This window comes from Eutrema salsugineum, unplaced genomic scaffold, assembly GCF_000478725.1.
Source record: "Eutrema salsugineum unplaced genomic scaffold, Eutsalg1_0 scaffold_7, whole genome shotgun sequence".
NCBI lineage: Eukaryota > Viridiplantae > Streptophyta > Magnoliopsida > Brassicales > Brassicaceae > Eutrema > Eutrema salsugineum.
The window spans coordinates 3,766,851-3,786,833 of record NW_006256486.1 but is presented as its reverse complement, the minus strand read 5'-3'; the positions used below and the strand labels follow the sequence as shown (position 1 = coordinate 3,786,833).

Sequence of the window (19,983 nt, the reverse complement as noted above, 5' to 3'; positions counted from 1 at the left end):
TAGATATAATTGTATTCAAGCAAACCCATCAATAAGCTAGAGTTTAAGGTAAATAGTAAAATAGGATATCATAAAAAGAATGTGAGATAGAAAACTGTAATTGGATCATGCTTTACTTTTTACGTATTTAGAGTTTCGGATTTTGAAGTACAGATTTGAATCAGCAATAACTAACTCTCTTTGTCTAGCTCTTTTTAGTCGACATGTCTAGCTCTCGAACGAAATAAAAGTAGGTCGTATTTTCATTCATTTAGTTATGTACGTATGATGTGTAAATTATTTTACCATAATCTGAATCCAATCAAAATGATTTTTATCTAGTGAAAATTCCTCAGACTAGCCTTTAAGGTTGATGAAATGATAAACCTAACCTAACATATTGAAAGGCTTACTATACTAACCTTATAAAGTTGGTTTTATACCATTTTGTCCAGATGTTGAATATTATTACGAAAATGTCATTTTAGTTAATAAAAATGAAAAAAAAATTCGAATATAATTAAAATCAAACAAATATACATATATCTGCAAAGAAAAAAACACATAATTTGCAGATTAAAAAAAAATTCTAATTTTTTTGCTGGAGAAGCGATTTTGCGCCGCAGCTTCTCCTTCTCCCATTTTATTTCTTTGCAGCTTCTCTCTTTTCACAGAACCACCCAGATCTTGTCTCTCTCGCCGTTTCGAATCAATCTTTTTTTTCTCTCTACCGGAATCATCAGATCTCATCGATTCACATCGATTTTCTCGTTTTTTCATCGGTTTTCATCGATTCACATCGTTTTCTCATTTTTTTCATCGGTTTTCATTGATTCCAGGTCAAATCCAGGTAATTTTTGGCCCAGAAGGCTACCGCCGTGTTTGAGGCGATTTCAGCTGTGTTGCGGCTGACGGCGGAAGCAAAAATCCGTAATTTTTTTGTTGTTTCCTCCGAAACTGTAACCCTAATCTTATTTTTTGCAGGAAAATTTTGGTTTCGGTGGTTTCCGTCTTTTCGAAACGATTTTTGGTGGGAGCAAACGATTTCTGGTGAGTGATCTTTTTTCGTAATGGTTAAGTTCAAAAGAGTGTATGGTAGACTTTTTATAGAGTTATTGTAAAATGGTAGATTTAATTGGTTAAATGGTAGATTTGTTTGTGTTAATGTTAGATTTGTTTGGAAAATATTATGTTAAGTAGATTTCTTATCCGTGAGTAATCTCTTATCTTCATGGTTGAGTTTGAAAAAGTGTATGGTAGACTTTTTATGGAGTTATTGTAAAAATGGTAGATTTAATTTGTTAAATGGTAGATTTGTTTGGGATCATGGTAGATTTGTTTGGAAAATATTAGGTTAGGTAGATTTGTTTATGTTTGTTGGTTTGGTTTAAATGATCGTACTAGTCATGGTACGTTTTCTAGACTACCTTTCGTTTTTGGTAGATTTGTTATTGAATGTGATCGATTTCTTTATGTTTTTGGTAGATTTGTATTTAGTTTTATGGTAGGTTTTTAAGATTTGCTTTCGTGTTTGGTAGATTTGTTTTTGTCTTTGGTAGATTTGTAAGATTTGTAAGTTGTTGTATAAATTGGGTATATTTTTTTTTGGACGAGGCGGTTTTGCTATAATATAACCATTTTTGAGATATGGCTTCTGCTAGCGGCGCGAAGGATTATCCCCAACAACTGGACCCGGAAGGTAGATCTCCTATGAGGAAGAAGAGTGCTCATCATAACTGCAAGGTTCATAAATTCATCAATATTATGGAGCAGCTGTTTGAGTCTGAGTGAGTGTGTGGTGTTGGTCGAGTAAAATGCTGCTGTTTCATCTTTGAATGGTGGTCTTGCGGCTGTCGGCGGCAACCACAAACCCTAATTTTTTTTTTTTCATTTATGGTAGACTTATTGTATTTATGGTAGACTTATTGTATCATCTACTCTGTTAGTTCTTATTTTTTTCCATTTGATTTGTGTTGATTTCGATTTCTTTATGGACACATACAATGCCAATCAGCTATAGCGACAATTCTTCGGAAGGACCGCAAATTGTTATAATTTTTGTTAACAGACCCTTTTGTTAATTAGTGTGATAGGTTTAGAATGAAATTCATTAAACTGACATGATGTATGTAGGAAAGTCGAGAACATATCTGAAAATGGTAGGATAAGGCTATTACAGAGGAATTGCATGGAACGGGTGAAGACAGACTTGAGGTGCATAACAGGAACTTAGAAAGGCTTGACAGACTTCAATATAAGGTCATATGGTATATGATAAGTAGAAGTCATTCTCCCTATGTTTAAGTAGAAGTAATGTTCCCAATGTTTAAGTAGAACTAATGTTCTTTTAAGTACTAAGAAATGTTGGCATCTCCCTTTTCAATGTTGTTATCTCCCTTTTTAATGTTCCTTAAGTACTAAAAATGGTTGTATGTACCTTTTTTATGGAAGTTTATGTTCCTTAAGATGATTCCGCTATTTTTATGTTCACTCAAAGTAGAATTAGTGTTCCTTTAGTCAATTATCCCCTTCTCATGCAAAACTGTGATATATGTACCATTTTTCAGTGTGATCTATATCTCAATAAACAACTCTGATCGTATCAGAGTTTACCCGCATAATCTCATCATACTCGTGAAAAGACAACGTCAATGGTAATAAATCCAACTCAAAAATAACCATGGAACAAGTCTACCATACGTACAGAACTAGTCTAACGTACGACACCCTAAACAAGTCTACCACATTTCTGGTTTTTTCGTAGATTGCAGAATACATTTAGGACAAATAAGTAATTTCAATCAAAAAAGTCAAATGTTTATAAAAAAAATATAACTAAGTCTATCGCAAGCATAGTAAATAACTATACCATAGAAATAAGTCTACCATCAAGAACCACATAAGTCTACCAGATCGAGGTTATCTGAGTAAATACCAAAATTATTTAATCTACCACATGATGCTCAATAGAAGTCTACCATACGTGCAATAACTCTACCAATTGATTTAAAATCTACCAAACCAACGAATAAATCTACCAACATTTTATAAGTCTACCACATGTAACAGTTAATCTACCACTTAACAGAAGGAAATCACCAAATTTTTACTTGAATGTAAATCTACCATAAAACAAACAAATCTACCACAAAAGTGAAAAATCTACCAAATAGATATAATTCTACCAATTTCAAATATAATCTACCATTAAAAGGGTAAGTCTACCGTCACGTTATAAAAATTTTTGTTACATAAATCTACCAGCAAAGGAAATAAGTTTACCAACTCAGGAATTAAATCTACCACATTGTCAACAAATCTACCGACAAAGTCAACTATGCGAGTAAGTCAACGATTTCCATAACAAGTTTACCAACACATTTGACAAGTGTGCCATACATAACAACAAATCTACAAAAACTTAATAAATCTACCACTCATTGTCAAAAGTCTACCAAGAAAAGTCTACCAATTTTTAACAAATCTACCATCATCCTAATAAATCTACCATCCAACTTTTTTGCATTGACCAAAATTTGTTAAGTCTACCGCCAAAGCCTGGTAGACTTATCATTTTTTCAGCGCTATTTTTTGTCTACGTGGCATTAAAAAAGTAATAGCATTTTCGTAATTAGGTTTTTTTCAACAAATGCGAAAATGGTGTTTTGGGTATGTTAGGTTAGTTTTGTAAAAAAATAAAAGTGCGCCAAACAAGTAATATAGATACTTTCTAAGGCTAGTACAATAATCCTTCCTTTTTATCTATCTATTATTTGCGAAGTCAAAAATTTTATGTGTCGTTTCTATAGCGATTCGCCTACGTGTCATTATTAAAAACAAATTATGTGGTGTTTTAATTAGTTATGATAGGTCGATCATTAATCTTACGTTATATACTCGTGACATGGTTTTTTTACTCGATTATGTGTCAGCAAAAATCTTTTTTATTTGTTAATTTGTGCGTACATGTTGTTTTTTCACGTCCTATGTGGCCATTTTTTTTTTATCATTTTAATAAATTCTTTATTAATTTTATGTATCTTTTATAAATGTTGTGTCATAGGCCGTTTCATTATATTATTATTGGAACCCTTTTGTTTAATTGGGTTTTCAGAATAAAAATAAATAATAGCTGCATTAGGTATAATAAAAAACAAAACCTAACCACTAGCTTAACCTAAATATCTCACATAAATTGATCACATCCTCCTACTCTTAATTTTGTGTTTTCGCAATAGGTTTATAGTCATTGTTTCTTTTAAGCTTTGATTGTTTTTAGGTAACTACTGTCCGTGTTCATCATTTCGGTTATGGATTTCTTATTTTTTTTTTGTAGTCCGCTGCTAATTGATTAGTTTTGCATGTCTCTTTATGATTTATTTTTCAAATTTATGTTCCCTTACTAATACATCAGAGATTTTTTTTTTTTTTTTTTTTGGGTTTTGTTCTTGTAGGTTGCTTTCTCTCTTTTGGGTATTTTTGTTAGGTTTAAACGTCAGTTTTCCTCCGTCGAGGTTTGAGTGTTTTGTTTTATCATCGTTTCTCCATATCCTAGGGTTGGAATGCATCATTACAATTTGGGATCAGCTGATTCCTATACAAGCAGTTTTCTCCACGATATCATCTGTTTTAATGGTCCACTGAGAGATATCAACGACATCGGAGGCGCCGTTGGTGGTGACGGACAACGACTTTGATTCCTCTTCTGTGGCATGTAATTTTTTTTCCCAAACTGGTCTCCATTTTTAGGGTTAATGTAGACTCTGATTTCTTAGATATCAATTTGCTCAGATTTGTCTCTAAGAAATATTGAAGTTGTGGGTTTCACATGTTTAGGTTAATATGATTTTGCTTTGTCTTCTTTCAGGACTGTATACATGAATCATACAGCAACTGATGCAAATCCACAATGACGAGTTGAAGAAGGTGGATCTAACATGTAGAACAAGGGATCTGTTTACACTATATATGTTTATAAAAATTGAAGGTAACAAGGATCATGTTGGAATTTGATTGACTTTCACACTTTGTGGATTTTATTATAATACTATAGTTTTCTATTGTTAATTTTGTTAAGATGTTTCCCGATTGAATCAGCACGAGTTATATTTCTGCAAATCATATTGGATTACTTTATTAGGCAAACATATGACTGACATTTGTAAAAAACAAGGGAGCAAACATTGTCTATTGCGCTAGCTAATTCATCATCATCATCCTCCGTTTTTTAATCTGATCCCTCTTTTTAAAAACTCTATAAAAACTCTCTCCATATGTACAACTTCACTTCTTGCAGGTAACTTCAAGAAGCTCATCAAAGCATTATGGATATAACAACTCCAGCAATGCATCATCTCCATCTTCATATCATCGAGCAACAAAGCATCTCAAATACGCTGTGCCGGGTATAGTCAATATCTTGGTTAGAGAATCAGTGGCTGTATTAGAAAAGAGGAGAAAGATGAAAGCAATGAAGAAAATGGGGTAAAGTGGGAAGCTGTGGAAGTGGAAGAGAGAAGTCACCATCAATGGCTGCTTCAGTTTAAATGGAAATGGCAGTAACCATGGAAACTCTCTGAGTGGATAAAGCGCGGGCTCATCATGTCTAAGAGTCATGATGATGATGATGATCACTCGTGGAATCGGCACTGAGAATTTTTAAGTTGTTTAATGTTGTACTTAGGTTAACCCGTATTACATTTGTATGTATACGAGCCTATTTTTCTTTTCTTTTTTGTTAATAGATTTAGAGCAAGGAACATTATAATACTTCTTAAACGCAAAAAAAAAAAAAAATTGTTCGTGTATGCTTAAGATTGAGTTGTACACTAATTATTGAACTTTTCTGAATTTGATTTGACCAATGTTTAATTATATAAGCTCTGTACAAAGTTAGAGACATTCTTCCACAAATGCTAAAGAGAGTGAAAAAAACCAAGGACTTTAACTTTCTGTAAGGAAAAATAGTGTGGTGGATCTGAAGTCCAAAAAAGAATGAACTACCTATAGAAGTAGTCGTTAGTTTTGCCGCCAAATGATAATAAATTTCAACTTGCACAACAATGACGACATTTTCTTCTTAGAAAACCAATCACACATGTCTGTGGTACACGTTATCTCCAACGCCCAAAATCTATCTTAAATGGACGAAGGTTATCCAAATTTTAAAAAACAATCATCATAGAATCCCCATTCCCATCTTAAGAAAAATTACACTTTTAAAGTAGACAAATATTCTCATTCTTCTCCGAATTCAACCCTCGAAAACTCGTCATTGATTAAAAAACACCACGAGTACTGAAATTGATCATTTTCTTCAGTCATTTCCAAATTTTTTTTTTTTATTTGTTCGTGTATGTGGGTCTAGCTCTTGGATATGTATCAGGTGCATACATCTCTATTGAGGTATCGGTTTCTTGTTTATCACGTTTGCAAGTTTGCGTGTTTTGTGTTTGTGTTGTTCTGTTATTGACTCTTGGCGTTTTTTTTTTCCGTTCGTCATCTCTATATTTCTCTTCTTTCTCTGTGGTGATTTATTCTCTATAAAGATTGATATTTTTTATCTTTACTTTTTTTTTGCTTTTATTTGTGGTCTTACCTTCGTTTGATGTTTGTAACTGTTTAGGTGTTGCTTGTCACTGTATTCTGCAATGGTGTCAAATGGTAGAGAATTTATCTTTATATTTACTTCTGTATCATGCTTGTGGTTTCTTTTTGTCACGATCGTATTGGTTACCTTGTTAGAAGGTTATTTGTGTATAACCTGTATAATACATAGAACAAGTAAGGGACACTTTTCTTGGGTTCGGTTATGTTTGTTTTGGATTGAAACAGAAGATGAAGCAACAGCACGAGATCAATATGAAGTGCATATGCTACTTGCTCGAGAAAGGGGTCTTTCAAGGATGGTTGATGGAGACAGGTCCTGAGGCTGAGCTCAAGTAGTTTGCTATGTACGAAGTTTGCAGAATTTATGATTACTTTATCTCTGCCAAACTCGGTGTTCATTTCTTGCTGTTCTACGTTCAACGAACTACATGTTTGTGCCTAACTCACATCAAAGCAAAATTCCTCTTGAATTTCTCATTTTGGAGATGTGCTATTCAGTCTTTAAGAGGGATATTGTCCATATTGGTATTGAAAACAATGAAATTAATATTTGGGAATTGTGATATTCGTAGGTATGATTAAGTTCAGGGTAGTGCTGTTAAATATTTTGGGACAAAGCGCCACCATAACAAGTGGCTGAAAGACATCGAAGATTATGTTGTCAGGGCTGTTTTGCAATGACTGAGTTAGACCATGGAAGTAAAGTATAAATATTTAAGTGTCCTTTTGCACATATGCAGACTATATGCATCGGTGAGCTTTGCATAAATATATTATTAACAATTTATACTTACAAATAATAATTATATTTAAAAGTGTTTCATTTACTAATTAATAAGCGGTATAAAAAGATTAAGATGATTGTGGAGTTTACCCGCAAATTAAAACCTGAAAAGTTACTTTTGTCGAACAATTATGCTGCTTGGGTGGTCAGATGAATAGGTGAGTTTTTGGTTTTTAATTAACTCATCAGTAATGAGGATTCATTTTCTATATTTCTTGTGTACATTTTTGATGCCCAAAATTGAGACCGCCAAACAGTCAGTAACCGAAAAGTAAGGTTCATATTTTTGGTCATAACTTCATTTTAAAGAAAAATGGAGTTTACATTAAAGTAAAACACAATTCCATTTTGAAGTTATTACAAAATAGAGAAAATTATAGAATTATACATTGGAAATGCCCTTAGGGACATGTAATTGATAGAAACCCTATTACTGTCAGGTTGTCTTTTTAGTATTTCTGATTTTTGTTTAAGAAACAATCTGGATGATAAATAAAATAAATCCTCCCGGAACATGCAAATGTGATTTTTTCACATATTGAGTGTTGTGTTACCGTTTTAAGGGGTAACAATGAAGATATGACTCAAAATTTTGATTATATTTCCAAATGTGCCACAAAAGAGTGTTTCAGAATATTATTTTAACTGGTCGCTTGTCTTTTAACTATTTTTATGGTTTCGATACAATTATTGGTCATCTTTAGTTTATATCAATAATTTACCTTTTTGATAGATCATTTATCTAACATTGTTATATTTATATTTGGTTTATTATTGGTAAAGTTTATTCTTCTAATTAATGTGATTAGTTGATAAAATCATTGTGCATCTGCATCCAGGAATATCTTAATAGTATTAAGATCTCAGAATTTCCGAACTATGAATTGAAATTGAAAATAAGAATACCAATTATGTTGTTTTGGAATATTGACCTTAGATGTGGTTTATGCAATAGAACAAGATTCTTGTAACAAAATTGGCCAAACATGTTATTCAAGCTAGCCACATAACTGGTGAGTATATTGGTCAAAAGGTCTTGATCCCACAAACGTTTGTTCCTCCCACTGAGACAAGATTTCTATTTAGAATGAAGCGTAGACAATTCTCATGTCTATGCAATGACTATCAATAAAAATCAATGACAGACTTTGCAAAAAGTTGGGCTGTGTTTACCAAAACTCGTATCTTCCCATGGACAATTTTTATATGGTTATATCAAGTATTATTTTGAGAGCTGGTTTAAAAACTCTGATAACGGATACTATGGGTAAGTCACAAACCAATATTTTGAACGTTGTATACAATGTTGTCTTTCAGAATGTAAAGAAACAATAGTTTATTTTATTTGTTTTGGTTTAGACCTTTACTAATTAAATGGTTTGTTTTAATGATATTTTGGTTTGCTTATGCTTCAGAAATTATATTCTTTCTCTTTTTTTCATTAATAGTTGTCTTGATTATCAAAAATCGATACTTTTATTAAACATAAAAGAAATCGAGTACAAAACCATAATAGTGTTTGAAAAATATACACTGAAACAAACTACACTTAAAGATTTGCGGTATTAGAATGTTGTACATCAACAAATATTGATGCATATAACGATAATGGTTACGTTAATAACGTGATGAGTTTTTTCAAATATATCATTATCCAACTATCAAAATTTATAGGTTTATTAATGATACAGATCACAATAACAACAAATATTCTTCGAAATTTTAAATTTTTATATATGATATATGTTTTTCATCATTATAAAAAAAAAAATAATTTGTAATCATCTTTATATACATCGCAAGCCGCGCAGATCCCTACCTAGTTCTTAGAAACAATTAATTTTCTGATTAGAATTCATCTAACATCTTAGAGCATGTCCAGTAGGGGTTTGGAGAAGGAGTTCGGGCCCGGGTTCATAGGCAAAGTGTATTTAAAAAAAAAGAAATAAAGCCCAATATTGACGGATCGGTTCGTCCGCGCGAGCTCGACGACCCCGTCTCTTCGCCACGTGTCACATTGCGATTGGGGGAGAATTCGTGGTAATTTTCGGGAAAGGAATTTTTTTCGGGCAAAAAATTCATTTCGTGTGTTTCGCCTCTTTCTTCTCCTCTCTTCATCTTCACCTGCGTTTCGAGACGACTCCGTCGAAATCGTCCAGACCGGCGTCAATTTGCGGTGGTTTGTTCATCCGAGGATCGACCATCCGTCTACATCGGCAAGGTTAGTATCTGTCCTTCCGTTTTCGTTGATTTTTGGCCGATTTGAGTTTTAGGGTTTGCAATTTTTTTTGGGGGAAAATATTGGTGATTAATCGGGGGTTTATTTGGGGGATTTATGGTTCATTACGAGATTTAGTGGCCTATTTGAAACTCATAATCGAATTTGCGAACGGTATTTGTATGATTTGAAAAAAAATATGAAATCTGGAATTTAGGGTTTACGCGATTTGGGAAAAATTTTTGGGGGTTTCTTTTGGGGTTGCAATTGGAGATTGAAACAATGAAATACAACCGTATTAGACCTATTTCAGTGGTTGATTGCATCGATTTTGAAATTTTAATCTTGGTGGAAATTTTTTGGGGCTTTTGCTCGGGGGTTCATATTGGTGTTTCCAACTATCACTAGCATCATTCGTCTATATGTTTAAAGGCATTATCGAATATGAATTTAGGCTTTGCTTGTCTTTTGTGGGTCGTATGGCTTTGTTTGTCTTGCTTTTCTTTTTTTTTTAGAACCGTCCAGGCTGATAGTGGGTCGATGAAAATGTTATTGTTTTATATCGTTTGTCTTTTGGTATATCGTTTGGCTTTGTTTGTCTTGCATTTCTTTATTTTGTTAGAACCGTCAAGGCTGATAGTGGGTCGATCAAAATGTTATTGTGCACTTACTGGGGCTTATCGAATGTGATTAACGATTGGGATTTGAATCATTTGGTGGCTTTGTTTTCAAGTATTGTTTTAGGGTTTAGGGTTTACTATGACAAAGTACTGGGAGAGAGCCATAACGATACAGCAAAAGGAAATAGATAGGGTTAAGAGCCTGCTCTACAGGGCAGGCCCCATTGATGGAAAGTTGTCGTATTGGGAGGCTGTGATTTTCGGACCGGCCGAATCGCCTTATTCTGGAGGAGTCTTCAAAGTCGGCTTGGACTTTCCTCCAGATTACCCGTTCAAGCCACCCAAGATATTTCCTCTAGAATACCCGTTTTCATATTTTCTCTTCCACTAAAACGGTTCTCATATTTTCTCATATTGTCTCTGCAGGTCTTCTTCACAACCAAGCTCTTTCACCCCAACGTAGGAGAGCGTGGACATATCTTCCTTCGGCTGCTGACTATCGACCACTTCTCACCCATTCACACCATCCATACTATTCTCAGTAAACTTCATGAGATGCTCACAAACCCTGAAATAGGTGAGGGGGACTATTACGATGAAGCCAAAGCGAAGCTCTATAAAGAAGACAAGGCGGGGTTCGATCAGCGTGCTCGGGAATGTACTTTGGAGCACGCTGGGCCTTGAAAAAATTTTTCATTCTTTCTTTATGTAAAACTACTTGTATAACTCTTGTTTTACAGTTTTCAAGTGGGATTTTGTCTTTGTAAAACATTGTTGTTGGTGTTTTAACACTCTTTCAATTTATTTCTTTAAAAAATATTTTTTTTTTTCGAGATGAACCCCAAAATGGAGTTCACTACTGGAATCCTATTTTCACCCGAGTTCTTTCCAAACCACCCAAACCAAAAAATATTGTTTTTAAATGCTGTACCCCTCTATGGTTTACTACTGGACTTGCTCTTAGAAATTGTTTTATTTTTTTCTTTTTAACTCAACGAGTCATCGACTGTCAACATACATATCCAAATTGTAGACTAAGCGTGACTCAAATACATTTACTATTTATTTAGAAATTTGGAAGAATATGTTTTATCAGATTTTTGTATTGTTAAAGTAAAAATGTATTTGTTGGAAAAAAAAGTAAAAATGTATTTATTTCGTATTTTGTCTTTTTCCTGCATTTATTTATTCTTTTTTCTATTTTGTTGAGATTTGATATTAATTTGATGATGTTAATAATAAGCTAAAATGTTTTAAAGTGAATTCCAGCTAATTTTGTAGAAAATTAGTTTTTAAAATAAAAAAATTTCTAGTCTTGAAAAATTGAAATATAGAAATTTGTTTTTGTTTTTGTTTTTGCTTTTTTTCTTAAATTGTAGAGGTTATAATACCGTTCTCGGTGGCCCAATCAGTTAATTTATACAATATAGGTTATTGTGAGATACAGGATGAATAACTATTATTATTAATAAGCAGATGAAGCAAATCCAATTTATAAGATATGGTCTAGATATGTTTCCATATACTTCTCAATTTCAGTAATTTTCCCCTTTTGAAAATATCTTATCTTTTATAATTTTTTTACTTAATCATTAAGTGGCCAGTTTAGGGCTTAGGTTTGTCAAACACTATAAATACTATAGCATATTGTGTCATATCTCACACAAAAATCTCACCAAAAGACAAATATAAAACAAAAGCATAAAAAAAAATGTCTGCAAAACAGATATTCGAGAAGTTCGACAAGAACAAAAATGGTAAACTCTCATTGGACGAGTTTTGTGAAGCGGCTCTTGCTTTCTCTAAGAACATTTCTCAGGAAGAAATCGTAAAAATGTTCAAAGAGATTGACGTGGATGGAGACGGTGAGCTCGACGCTGTGGAGTTTACTTCGAGCTTTGAAAAAATCTTGAAGGAAACATTTGCCTTTTGTGATGCTGATGGTGATGGGAAGATAACATCCAAGGAGTTCCATGCGGCCATGATTGGGCTAGGGAAGGACTGGACCGAAGAGAAATGTGCCGAGATGGTTCAAGCTGCCGATGGGTTTAATGGCTATAATGCCATAAATTGAAAAAAGTTAATCTGCTGTGCCATAAACAAGTCTGTGTGCCATAATACACATGTAATTCCTATTTTACCCTTAATGAAATTTTTTGTGGCATTCCTGAATTTAATAAAAAGTAATTGATTTTATTTAAATTGAAATTAATCATTTAAAACGAAATTAATTTTTTTTAAAAAAATTTAATTTTTTTTTTCTGTTTCTTCTTCTTCGTCGTCAAACCCTCGCCTCTCATTCTGAAAATCACCAAATCTGAAAACCACCAAATCTCATTTTCGCCGTCAAACCCTCGTCTCTCCTCCTCTTCTTCATCCTCTGTAATCACTTTATTGTTTTTATCTCCTCTCTCCACCACCATTGTTGAAGTTTCAAACCCATTTAGGTTTTTGTTTGGAGATTTGGGAATTTTACAATTTAGGGATTGAATTTCTCAAAATTGCTTGTTTGGTATGTTAATCGGGTTAGCAACCTAGTTTATGTGATGATTAGGTCTTTGCAAAGATAATTTATCAAATATAGTTGTTGAATCGTAGTGATTCTTAGGTAGAAAATCCGAGTTCATCACCAAATTTGCAGAAGAGGACAACTGGTACAAATGGTACAACTAAGAGATAAGAGGACAACTAGTACAATTGGTACAACTATGAGATAGAGGACAACTGGTACAAATAGGTATAACTAAGACAACTTAAATAATTGGTGATTGAAAATTCTTTTATTATAATTGAAAATCGGGTTGGTAAACTAGTTTTATATGACGATTAAGTATTTGCATGAATAATTTCTTAAATATAGTCGTTGAATCGTAGTGATTCTTAGGTAAAGTATAATTATATCTGAGTTCATCTCCAAATCTGCAGAGGAGGACAAGTAGTACAGTTAGGTACAACTATGTACAAAAATTGACGGTGCACATAAGTGCACATGTTATTTTGATGGATAGTAACACTTAGGTAAGTCAATCAAATCTAGAGGATTTCATTTTTGGCGGAGGATACTTTCTAGATGGAAATAAACAAGGTACAATTGGACACACATGTACAACTATATGCAATTCTTTCATTAGAAAATAATAATGATAAACTATAAATATAGAAAGCAAACATTCATTTAAAAAATGTAAAAAATTTGTAAACTATAAGGAATAAAATTAAAAAGATGAATAACATGAAATTTATCATTTTTCTAATACATATTATTGGTTTCACATCCAACACCCCTTATAATACAAAGAAGACTTTGATAATGTTAACAATCTTATGATGGAAAAGAGCCAAAATTATGATTTTGCATAAATTGTTTATGAAATAGTTGTAAATGGACTACAATAGTCAAAAATTATGTGGACAACTACAAAATAATAATTTATATCAAGGGACAACTGAAAAAAATACTAAAATTGTCAAAGGACAACTATGAAGAATTTTGGACAACTGGACAACTTAGTACAACTATGTATAAAATTGACGGCGCACGTGGTACTTTGACTGCGCACGTGTCTCTTTTTGTCGGCGCACGTACGTCTACGACTGACAACATAGTTGTACCTAGTTGTCCAGTTGTCCAAAATTTGTAATAGTTGTCCTTTGATCGATTTTATAGTTTTTTCAGTTGTCCTTCGACATAAATTATTATGTTCTAGTTGTCCACAAGAATTTCGAACATTATATAGCAGCCCCAAGTGTTTTGCGTTATTATTTTTCTATTTCTTATATTTTTGCACAGACGCTTGTATCAGATGGATAATATTGCCAAAGACTTCCTTATAACATAAGGGCTATTTCAAGTGAAACCAAAAATATTTGGTTCTTTAAACAAAATAAAGTTTTATTTTCTTCCTTCTAGTATAGACGTGAAAAGATACAGTTTTTAGGGTATGGGTTGTATTGGTTTTTAAGTAAATAATTTTAGAATTTTTTAAACACTACAATTAAAATATAGTTGTCCCAAGTTGCACCTAGTTGTCCTGGAGAAATTCATAGCGTAATTGTACCTAGTTGCACCTAATTGTCCTGGAGAAATTCATTAGTAATTGCACTGAGTTTCATCTAGTTGTCCTCGAGAAATTAAAAATAGTAATGCTAGAAATCAAAGTAATCCAAGAAATTCAAAATACAAATAACTCCAAAATAAATAGTAATACCATAAATCAAAGAAATCCAAAAAATACAAAATCCAAATAACTCCAAAATAAATAATAATGCAAGAAATCAAAGAAATCCAAGAAATCCAAAATACACATGTACACTCTAGGGCCTAAATAAGTTGAATCCTTCATTCAGCTGTACCTTTTTTTAAATTAAAGAGTTACAGATAATTGTATATACGTGTCTAACTGTACCTTGTTTATCCCCATTTGAGAAAGATTTTCTCTGCTAAAATGGATAATGTGGCTATCCAGAATGAAAATTCCTCTGCTTAAATGTAATTTCTTTAGCTAAAATAAAATATTTTCGGATAAAATAAACCCGAAAATATACACAAAGTAAGTCTCCATGCTACTTTTTCTGTGAGACCACTTATCTAATTTATTATCCGTTTTTTGTCTTTCGGCGATTTTTTTGGAGAATACAAATCACTTTTTAATTTTTTGTTTTTGTCTAATTCGGCACTAAGACAAACAATTTTTGTATATTATCAGAAATACTCCACTTAGTTTCATTTATATGTGAAATTCATTCTCCACATAAATTATCTACTCCAAAGCTGTTTAGTTTCATATATCGCAATTTTCTTACATACAATATCTTATCTACTAATACCAAATAAGTTATCTGCTCCAAATATGAGGTATTAAATGATATAAAATCTATTGAATTGCTTATGTGGTTGATGTTCATTATCTCTTGAAAATATAATAAAAAAAATTCTCAATTAACAATTATTCAAATTGTCTTAGGTATATCCATTTGTACTAGTTGTCCTCTATCTCGTAGTTGTTCTAGTTGTACCAGTTGTACTAGTTGTTCTTTTATCTCTTAGTTGTACCTTTCGTACCAGTTGTCTTTTGTAGATTTGGTGATGAACTCAGGTATAATTATAATTTATCTAAGAATTACTACGATTCAATGACTATATTTAAGAAATTATTCAGGCAAAGACATAATCGTCATATAAAACAGGATTACCAACCCGATTTGCAATTATAATAAAGGAATTATCAATCAGCAATTATTTACGTTGTCTTGGTTATACCTATTTGTACTAGTTGTCCTCTATCTCATAGTTGTACCAGTTGTACTTGTTGTCCTCTTATCTCTTAGTTGTACCATTTGTACCAGTTGTCATTTTCTGCAGATTTGGTGATGAACTCGGATTTTCTACCTAAGAATCACTACGATTCAACAACTATATTTGATAAATTATCTATGCAAAGACATAATCATCACATAAACTGGGTTACCAACCCGATTTACATATGAAATAAGCAATTTTGACAAATTCAATCCCTAAATTGTAAAATCCCCAAATTTTCAAACAAAAACCTAACTGGGTTTTGAATCTTCAACAATGGTGATTGGGAGAGGAGATAAACACAGAAACTGATTGCAGAGGATGAGTAAGCAAGGGTTTGATGATGAAGATGAGATTTTGGTGGTTTTCAAAATCTGTCGATGTTTTAACGACGAAGGAGAATAAGAAAAAAAGAAATATTAAGAAAATTAAAGAAAATTAATTAAAAGAATTAAAAGAAATTGCTGGAGAAGAGAAAAAGAATTTAAGTAATTAATAAATAAAAAATAAAATGGGTTATCGAGTGGGCTGAATTCGGGTGGATATTACCCTGGTTTTTTTGTTAATATCTCGACATATGAGGAGAATGAAAGAATTTCCAGGGTTAACTTCATTTAAAAAAAATCGAAAAAAAATAATTATTAGAGTGATGGCATTTTAGCCTGTTTTTTAGCGATACATGGCTTTTCAGCCGAGCGCTCCTGCCGATGCAGATGGTGATGATTATTTGAGCTTGGAGGAGTTTATGGCTATGATCATTGGCCTCTTCTAAGAAATGAGTGATCTGCTTGCTTGGTAAAAGTGTTTGCTTATTGATGTTTATCTTGTTATCGGTTTAGAGTTTCTTGACCGTTTGTTATCTTTATAAAATAAATTCAAGTGCATGTTGTTGAATATTGCACATGTCTAATGCTATGGGCCATCATCAAGGCTTACCTAAAGACTAGTGAAATCTTATATAAAATTTATAATTTGTTCTAATTTTTTTAATTCAAATTCTATTGACGTTAGCTCTTAAAAATTAGGACAATTATAGTTAATATTTCTCCAAAATATAAGATTAATTCTTAAAGTGAATTTTTTTTTAAGTTATCTTTGTTTGTACCTCTATCACTATGGTATAGACTTAAAGTTGTTCTGAAATTTTATTTAAGAGAATAGTAATTTAGCAGGGAATTATAACGAGTGAGCAAAAATAAGCAAAACATATAAAAATATGAGCAAAAGAAGTGGAATATTATTTTCAAAAATCTGTAAGTTTAAACTTGGGACATCAAAATCAAAATAGTTACATTCTCAAGTATCATTGTATTAACGAATGCAACAATATGAAATGTTATTATTTATTTTTTAAGTCTAATTTATGGCACAAGATATTCCAACCGATTGCTACATTATAAACAATATCAATTTCATCATACCACGACTGTATTCCAAAAAGGTTAAATTAAGACGTGAAAACATATGAGCGAGCAAAACACAGCATATTAGTGGTCCTGACATGCTAAGGCTGAAACCAGATTTCAGGTTTCTCGATTCAGAATTGTAGGTAAGATAACAGCAACTTCGATCTTTATTTAAACAAAGGTACTGTAAAAAAAATTTTAGGACGTCCATGGATAAAGTAATTTAAAGGTGGTATGATAGAGTTCAGAGATCGCAACTACTGTAAACACTCCTCTTATTGATCCTGTTATTGATATGTAAACAGATCCATACAAGAGACAATTACACATAATAAGAAACAATCTCTTTTCTCTCTGAGTAAATCTTTCTCACAAACACCTCGATAACGGTCGTTGGCATTGTTGAGGAGCTCATATCACTCTCCGATCACATTCAACAACAAAAGCATAAAGACTCTTAAACTCTCGCCTCCTCTATTTATACTCAACCAGGCTCTTAAACTCTCGCCTCCTCTATTTATACTCACCCCGAGGCTTTACTTTAATCTGCCAGCTCATCTTCACTTTAATCTGCCAGCTCATCTTCAGTTGACACTACATTGACACTCTGAGACGTATCATGGTATTTCTAATTTTTCGTCCTTCACATGCCCTACAATCTTTCATCCTTGATCTTATTGACTGGCAAAGATGAAAGATTGTAGAAATACCTAAGGTTTTTATCCTCGGTAAAACTCTAGGAACAGCCTTAACGCTTTCATCCTCATAGGGTTTTGCTATGCACAAACAAAATGAAAACAACAAAATAAAAAGGTATAAGTGTTTTGGAGTGTGTGTTTTCGTTAACAAGCTATTAAATTATATATGATATATGATCTTTGACATTTCTTATTTGCTACGTACATTACAAAAACCAATACAGTTGATTCAATAATGATGATAAACTTTTAGCAAAAAATAAAGTAATAATGATGATAAACACATTCTACGTACTGTAATTCATCCCATATACACCAGACCTCATATTTGGTTATTTCAAAGGATCTTCAGCATCAGGGAAACGGTGATTGAACAAAATAAAAAACGATTCTTAAAAAAAAACAATAATAACGATTCTTCTCAAACCCTAATCGCTATTAACGAGAATTTTCTTCTAGCTATCCACCTCTCTATCCGTCTAGATATTTATTTTGACATGCTCTCAGTCAGTCAGTTGATAAGGCATTAATCTCTTCAAGACTCATGCTTCTCCTCTTCTATAGTTCTATGATAACGCATTAATATCTTATCATTGAAGGCGTAAGCACTTAAAACGAGTCAACTTCAATTAAAAATTGTATACAACGAATCAACAAAGTTTGATTACGTGATTGTTGTAAGAATGTTTTCTTAAGGTGACATATGTGTCTATGGATCAAGTTCACATTAATGTTCAAAATTCTAACATAAAAGACAATACTATGATGGATTAGTTTTGATTGAGGATGTTAGAATTTGGGTTTATTGATGACCCTCTTCCTTACCTTATGATATTAAATCTTTTCATTAAGGGTATTATATATTAAAAGGATGTGTGTTCTAATTATGATGATTACATGTGTGTTTTCTTGTAGTAAGACATATATAGTTAAGTGTGTCTAATTATGATTGGTGCATATGTATTTGTTGACACATGTTATGCTTAAGAAGTGTAAGCTTAACACTTGCCCTCATACATGTCACTATTAGAGAGGGTTTAGATTACTATATAAGGGTTCATAGTCATAAAGTTTTGAAACTAACATACAACACACTAGAACACACATCTATAAAAGCTAAAAGAAAGAAAGATTTAGATCTCCTCTCCATCAAAGGGATCATAAAAAAAAGGTTAAGGAAGAAGAAATCAAGCTCATTCCCATCACAAACACTAAAAGAAAACATGGATCAATGTAAGTGTTTCTACTTCTTCTATAAAGTATATTTGGTTGGATTATAATGAATCTAGATGATCTTGGGATTAATTTCATGAACTGAAATTATTAAAGTCTAAACTTACATTTGGTATCATTGTTTAATTACCATGCATGAAGAGTTCTTTGCATATAATTGTTAGATCCATGTGCCTTTATGAAAAGATTTATTATTATAGTAATTGTTATGATTTAAGAGAACACCATTTAAAAAAAAATAAAACTTGAACAGTTGATTTAGTTTTTTGTATGTTGGTGTCTCATATGTTTTTAAAGTCACAATTAAAGTTCTAGTTATGAATTGTTAACATAAGAAAGGTTTAGTTACCATTAAATTTTTAATGTTTATATTGTATATATAGCATGTTAGTCACCAAAGTGGCTTTGTTATATTACATATCTACATTGAAAAAAAAAAAATAGTCAATTGATCATAATAAAAAAAGATGCTGTAAATGATATTAAAGTTTGATTGATCAATTGTTTTACTATCTATATTAAATGAGATCACCCAAAGGTGAATCATTTAAATATAATTAGTAATATGAAAAGGATTAACCATTTTTTACTATGGTCAATAACATGTATACCCAAAAGTAGCATATTTATTTGATTTGTGTATGATGTGGCTAGTCATAAAAGTATAGATTTTAGCATCAATTAAAGTTTATGCATTTAAGTATTGCCCAAAGGTTGCTTAAATTCATGCTTTAAAGTTTATATTACAGTGTCTGAATTTGTATTAAAGTCTCAAAGTATTAAAGGATAAGCATGTATAAATATTTGCAGCTTCGTCAAATGTGTTTGCATCAGCTAACTCTGTCGCCAAGTTCAATAGGCTTAATTATGGGGAATGGTCTGAACAGATCCGGTTTACACTGGGTGTTATGGCATTGGACTCTGCCATATTGACAGAGGAGGAGCCCTCAGCCATTACAGTAGATAGCTCTGAATCTGAAAAGTCTCGGTATGAGAGATGGGAGCGATCTAACAGGCTGAGCTTGAACCTTATGAGGTTGACGATGGCGGAACGTATTAAGCCATCTATGCCTAAGACAGAGAAAGCAAGGGAATTCTTGCAGAAAATTAAGGAGTGTTCACAATCGGATTTGGTTG

The 19,983-nt window shown here is 32.3% G+C and overlaps 2 protein-coding genes across 2 annotated transcripts; both read left to right on the top strand.

Moving 5' to 3' along the window:
* Positions 1–10,349: 10,349 nt before the first annotated feature.
* LOC112082927 (ubiquitin-conjugating enzyme E2 29-like) lies at positions 10,350–10,894 on the top strand. Its single transcript, XM_024150641.1, has 2 exons — positions 10,350–10,511; positions 10,637–10,894. The coding sequence occupies exons 1-2, from the start codon at positions 10,350–10,352 to the stop codon at positions 10,892–10,894; spliced, it is 420 nt and encodes a 139-aa protein (XP_024006409.1).
* Positions 10,895–11,921: 1,027 nt separating this feature from the next.
* Positions 11,922–16,281, top strand: LOC18011261 (probable calcium-binding protein CML34). Its single transcript, XM_006393203.2, has 2 exons — positions 11,922–12,256; positions 16,206–16,281. The coding sequence occupies exons 1-2, from the start codon at positions 11,922–11,924 to the stop codon at positions 16,279–16,281; spliced, it is 411 nt and encodes a 136-aa protein (XP_006393265.2).
* The last annotated feature ends 3,702 nt before the right edge of the window (positions 16,282–19,983 follow it).